The 6,206-nt window shown below is 39.1% G+C and overlaps 1 protein-coding gene across 1 annotated transcript in view; it reads right to left on the bottom strand.

Moving 5' to 3' along the window:
• Positions 1 to 6,206, bottom strand: part of DNAJC8 (DnaJ (Hsp40) homolog, subfamily C, member 8) — a 37,311-nt gene that overhangs the window by 9,656 nt on the left and 21,449 nt on the right. Inside the window, exons 5-7 of the mRNA XM_011955667.1 lie at positions 2,393 to 2,459; positions 1,792 to 1,886; positions 141 to 212 (exon numbers count right to left, since the gene is read on the bottom strand). Of these exons, the coding sequence (XP_011811057.1) occupies positions 141 to 212; positions 1,792 to 1,886; positions 2,393 to 2,459 (234 nt within the window). The remainder of the gene's footprint in view (positions 1 to 140; positions 213 to 1,791; positions 1,887 to 2,392; positions 2,460 to 6,206) is intronic.

The raw sequence follows: 6,206 nt of genomic DNA, 5'->3' as shown, positions 1-6,206 counted from the left end.
AATAATAATAATAATAATAAATAAATAAATAAATATGAAATAGCATATATTCATCATTCTTTTGGCTTCTGTCTCTGCAACTCACCAATTCGTAGACTCAGTCACACAAGATACAGTGGCGTTTCCCATATTTAACTCACCAGTTCAGGATCGTCCTCCTCTACAATTGTAGGTTTTCCTTCCTTCTTTAATTGTTTTTTTCGCTCTTTCACCTAAAAAGAATTTTTTTCATCAAAAGAAGAGCACCTGTGCTTTGAGAATATCCACTGAGCTGTACACATACAATATATGTAACTTTCTGTAGGCACAGGTATACCAAAAAGTTTCCATTAAAAAAAAAAAATGAGCCCCTCCCCTCCCTCCTCAAAAGAACAATGGAATCAAGGAAAATTAGGAACCACAAGTCCTTTTTCTAATCTCATCTAAAATCCAATCTACCAGGAAGAATGAAAGATGAAAGGGGACCAACGGGAGGTTGTCCCCAACTCATCAGATCCAAAACGTTTTTGATGAAATAAACAGACTACTAATTTACCTTTCTGGGCTTGTGGTTATGTGTTTAGAGCAAAGAAAATATATTTGTCAAGTTTTAGAAGAAGCTACAGAATTTGTGGCATTATGTCCAAGTAGTTTTTCTGGCATTTCTATAACTACATTCTTGATCATTTTCACCGTGACCTCCCTAAACCACACATCACATTAACTGATATTTTTATCACTTTGGCCGCTACTGAGATTAAAAAAAAAAAAAATTAAATATACCCATTTATACAAGAATGACACTACTCCATGAACTAACCAGTCTATTATACCAGCAAAAGCCAAGTGCCCTCTAAGCTCAGAAAGGCCCTACTGCCACCCTGTGGTCAGGAAGCCTAAGGATGACATTCTTACAGGTAAAAGACATAGGAATGGTAACTACCACAATGATTTAAGGAGCAACTGTCAGGCACTTTTCCTATTTCTACAAGGATAGGGCTTACAAGTGCCATTTCCAACACATGACCAGCAGGACATAGTTATGGGCCCTTTGTCTCCTCTTCTTATCGATTTTCCTCACCTAAACTGGATTCATTATTATGGTTATAAAGTTCAGTTTCACATTTCAAAGCTCTTCATGTGAAAAGTCATATCCAATCACAATTCAAACAGCTCTTATAAATGGCCTCAAGATTCTTGCCCCAGCAAGCAAAAAGTTAAAAGACCTTTCTTACCTCAGGAAAGCCATACTGACATTTCCCACCACATGGGAGATTTATGTAGGCCCTCAAGAACAAACAAAAATAACACCAGCTACAACTCATTTTCCTTCAATTGAGTTCTTCCCAACTCTGTTATTAAGATGGGCATAAATCTCCTCATATTTTAAAAAAAGTTTACCCCTATCCTCTTGCTAGCCTTAGACAAGCCTTGTTCCAAACCCTTCACCAGGGACAAGAATAAAAATCAAGAGTCAAGGGTCACAGGCTGCTCCATATTTCCACTCTAAGAATGGAGTAAGTGGCAATATGTGATGAGAGGGAGAGAACAACCCTTTCTTCCCAACACAGGACTGGCAGAGAAACAGGTAGGAGCAGTGTCCTAGCTACTCCTCATCTGAGTTCTTCTCTTAGGGGTGAATTACAGCTTTAGGCACACACTATTCATGACCACCACAGCAAAGTGGTGGAGAGCACATAAGCATCCACAAGTTGTGCCAGTAGGCATCACTATGTTAATATGTACCCTCCTACAAGGTGCCCAAGGCTTGCTGATACTTCCTGTAAACACAGCAGCACTATAAATACTTACAGTGTGTTCCACGTATTCTTTTCCTGCCTGAATTACATCCAGGGCCCTCTTCTTTTGCTCCTGATCCAGTAGCAACTTGTAAGCTTTGTCCACAGCTAATGCAAAACATTGAAATTAACTGTTTCTGCAAACACCCTCTGAAAGTCTGAACTATACTCAGGCAGTGTAAATGGACTTGTGCTGTCTAAAGCATTCCCTACTTTAATTATTTACTGTTGTTAAACTAATTTAAAAAAAAAAACATTCAACTATAGCAATGACTTTCCTTGAAAGCCTTGGAAAAAATTAAATATATATTCAAGGCTAAATACACCACATCTGGATTTAATTCAGTGATAAAATTCTTTATGTTCAAAGAAAAAAAATGATCCTAGGCAATAACAGTCTTTGTTGGCATATAAAAGTTTTAACAAAGCAAAGTTAAGGTCTACTTCTTAAACAAAACATTCTGCTTTGAAATGGCAACTGCTCTACTGAAAACCACAGCTTCTTGGTGACCAGAAGACAAAACTACAACAGTCTTTGCTTGATCTAGGACAAGGAATAGTTAGGCCCTGCCATTCACAATCTAATACTCAGAAGCAGGTAAATTTACAAATACCTTCAAAAGCCTTTTGTGCTCTGTCAGCATCATCTTGATTTTTGTCAGGATGCACCAAGATGGATAACTACAATAAGAGAAAAGTTGGGTTGTCAATAAGAGAAACATTTACTAACTTTTAGCCTGCCCTGTCTCATTACAATCAAAAGCTCTAAGGTCCTATGGCAAAAAGAGACTCTTAGCAAGAAGCATTTTAAAAAATTAACAAATCTCTTTAAATGCACAGAAATATTGATCTTTAACAAAATTCAAGCACCAAAAGGTAAAGGTACAACTAGGAAACATCTCGGGTTTTAATCACAAAGTTGAGAACAAACGTGCCAGGCACAGAGGCTCATGCCTGTCATCCCACCACTTTGGGAGGCTGAGGTGAGAGGATTACTTAAGCCCAGGACTTCGAGACCAGTCTGAGCAACATAGCAAGACCCTACCTCTACAGAAAAAAAATTTTTTTAATTAGTCAGACGTGGTCGTGGTCGCCTGTAGTCCCAGCTATGTAGAGACTAACGTGGAAGAATCACTTGAGCCTGGGAGGTTGAGATTGTGCCACTGCGCTCCAGCCTGGGCAACAAAGTGAGACCCTGTCTCCAGGAAAAAAAACAAAAACAAATGGAAGCCTAGCACTATGAAGACGTTGTAATAATTTGGGGGAGGAGGGAGACTGAAAAGTATCAAGTTCCTATTATGTTCCTTATGCAGGTTGAGCACTCAAAATCCAAAATGCTCAAAAATCTGAAACTTTTTGAGTGCTGACATGATGCTCCAAGGAAAAGCTCATTGGAACATTTTGAATTTTCGGATTAGGGATGCTCGACCATTATGCATTCTGCAAATATTCCAAAATCTGAAAAAAATTGAAATCTGAAATACTTCTAGTCTCAAGCATTTCAGATAAAGGATACTCAACCTGTACTGAGCACTAAGGTGGCTAAAGTAGGTATGAGACATCATCTCTCTCCTAAAAGAACTTTTAATCTAAAGCAGTTTCTCATTCTGGCTGTGCTCCAACCCTGTGAAGGTTCTGAAAAAAAACAGCATTCTAATTTCCACACTCAGACCTTCTGAGTCAGTCTTTGGCATCTGCACTTTGTAAACCTCTATTAGACTGGGTTTCAGATTATTGGAGGGAATTAGCCCTTATTTTGTTAGGTGGGATAAGTGGCTACGCAAGAAAATGTCCTTTCTTTGGGAAGGGTACATGCTGAAGTATTTAGGGGTAAAGCCTCATGGTTTATTGCAATTTACTTTACAATGATCCAGCCAAAAATATATAGTTAAATATATAGTCAATGTCAGCCAGGAGTGGTAGCTCCCACCTGTAATCCCAGCACTTTGGAAGGCCGAGGCTGGCAGATCACTTGAGGTCAGGAGTTCAAGACTAGCCTGGCCAACACGGTGAAACCCTGTCTCTACTAAAAATACAAAAATTAGGCAGGCACGAGGTGGCGGGCGCCTGTAGTCCCAGCTACTCGGGAGGCTGAGGCAGGAGAATGGCGTGAACCCGGGAGGCGGAGCTTGCAGTGAGCTGAGATCCGGCCACTGCACTCCAGCCTGGGGGACAGAGCGAGACTCCGTCTCAAAAAAAAAAATAAATAAATAAATAAATAAATACTACATATATTTTAATGAAATTAACTGTTCAATATAGATGGGGGATATAGGAATATTCATTGTTCTATTTTTATTTTTTTTTTTGAGACAGAGTTTTGCTCTATCATCTAGGCTGGAGTGCAATGGTGCTATCCCAGCTCACTGCAGCCTCAGTCTCCTGGACTCAAGTGATCCTCCCACCTCAGCCTTCCGAGTAGCTAGGACTACAGGCACGCAGCATCATGCCCGGCTAATTTTTGGGTTTTGTTGTTGTTGTTTCCGGTTTTTTGTAGAGACGGGGTTTCACCATATTGCTCAGGCTGGTCACGAACTCCTGAGCTCAAGCAATCTGCCCACCTCAACGTCCCAAAGTGCCAGGATTACAGGCATCAGCCACTGGGCTAGTCCATTCTTTTTTCTATATAAAATTTTTATAATAAACCAGCTAAAAAAAAGAACTTCCATAGGTAATTCAGATACTCACAGTTAAAAACCATGACATACTGTCACTGACAGAAACCAACTAGTTGGAACGCAGGGACCTATGTTGGGGAATGACAACAACGGGAATCTAACGCTACGTTCAGCATTACTGGAACCATTATGCTGGGTTCTAATTCCAACTTCAATCACCTACTAGCTATGAAACCTCGAGCAACTCACTTAACCTATCTCTACCTCAGCTTCCTGCTCTGTAAATGAGATAATACTAGGTACCTATATCTAACTGGGCTGTTACAAGAATGAAACAAACAATGCAAGTAAAGAAATTAGCAGACTAACACACGCTGACAATAGTTAGCATACAGTGAGGATACATTACGTACCAAGACTTACTCTAAATGCCTTCTGTGTAATACATCATTTAAATCCTTACAACAAACTCATGGGATAGACACCATAATTACATTTTACAAACGGGGTAACAGACACGGAAAGGTTGAATGTAACTTGCTCAAGTTTACACTGCTTGTTAAGTGGTACAGTAAAGATTTAAACTAGTTATATAGCTCCAATATGCACACTCTTAACTATCAGTCCATATTAATGATTTATTAAGAGTTCTTAACTCTTATTAAGTTCTTTATGTAGCTACATAAAAAGTTGTTTTGACTGTGAACTTAAATGCTTACTAATATGGGAACGATTAGTAATGATTATGTTAGAAAATATGAAATTTTAGAAAAAGGAAAAAAGCTAAATATAAGTATAGAGTAGAGAGCTTAGGAAGGAAAAAAAGCTATAAAGTTATATAATGGGATATGATTACATAGACCAAGATAAAAAACATCTTGGCTTAACTGCAGATCAGAAGATGACTATGAGTCAGCAATATGGGGAAAATTACTGTACTGAAGAAACAAGCACACCATTGGATATTAACAAGTATCTCATGCAGAAGCTGAAAATTACATTCAGCACTGGTCAGACCCTATTAAAATATGAAGTACATAAGAATATAAAGAAGCTAAGGAAAGTTTTTTTAAAAGACATGGAATATACAGAAAATCCAATTTGCAAAGACAAATTATAAGGACTATGATTATTAAACTCATAGAAAAAAAGGCAGCCAGGTGCAGTGGCTCATACCTGTAATCACAGCACTTTGAGAGGCGAGGCCAGCGGATCGCTTGAGCCCAGAATTGAGACCAGCCTGGGCAAGAGGGCGAAACTCTGTCTCTACAAAAAATACAAAAATTAGCTGGGCATGGTGATGCACACCTGTAGTCCCAGCTAGTGGGGAGGTTGAGGAGGGAGGATTGCTTGAATTCAGGAGGCAGAGGTTGCAGTAAGCCAAGATCACACCACTGCACTCCAGCCTAGGTGACAGAGTGAGACCGTCTCAAATAATAATAATAATAATTTTAAGAATAAAAGGCTGGGGGAGGAGTTACTCAGCTGTCAAAACTGGAAGGATTTTTTTTTAAGTTTAACACTTTGTAGTTCCAGTTATTAAATATAAGAATGGGCAAGAATCAGAAGGTATAGATCTCCTTTCCTGGAGAACTTTCAAAAAGCACTCTTTATATTATACCAGTTAACTCTTGAGTATTCATTTAAGTTGGCAAAAGATAAAATTACAGACGGGTGCAGTGACTCACACTTGTAATCCCAGCATTTTGGGGGGCTGAGGCAGGCAGATCACTTGAGGTCAGGAGTTCAAGACCAGCCTGGCCAACATGGTGAAACCCTGTCTCTAACAAAAACACAAAAATTAGCCGGG

Source organism: Colobus angolensis, unplaced genomic scaffold (genome assembly GCF_000951035.1).
Source record: "Colobus angolensis palliatus isolate OR3802 unplaced genomic scaffold, Cang.pa_1.0 Scaffold4, whole genome shotgun sequence".
Classification (NCBI taxonomy): Eukaryota; Metazoa; Chordata; class Mammalia; order Primates; family Cercopithecidae; genus Colobus; species Colobus angolensis.
The sequence above is the reverse complement of the archived record's forward strand: the minus strand, read 5'-3'. Positions and strand labels throughout refer to the sequence as shown.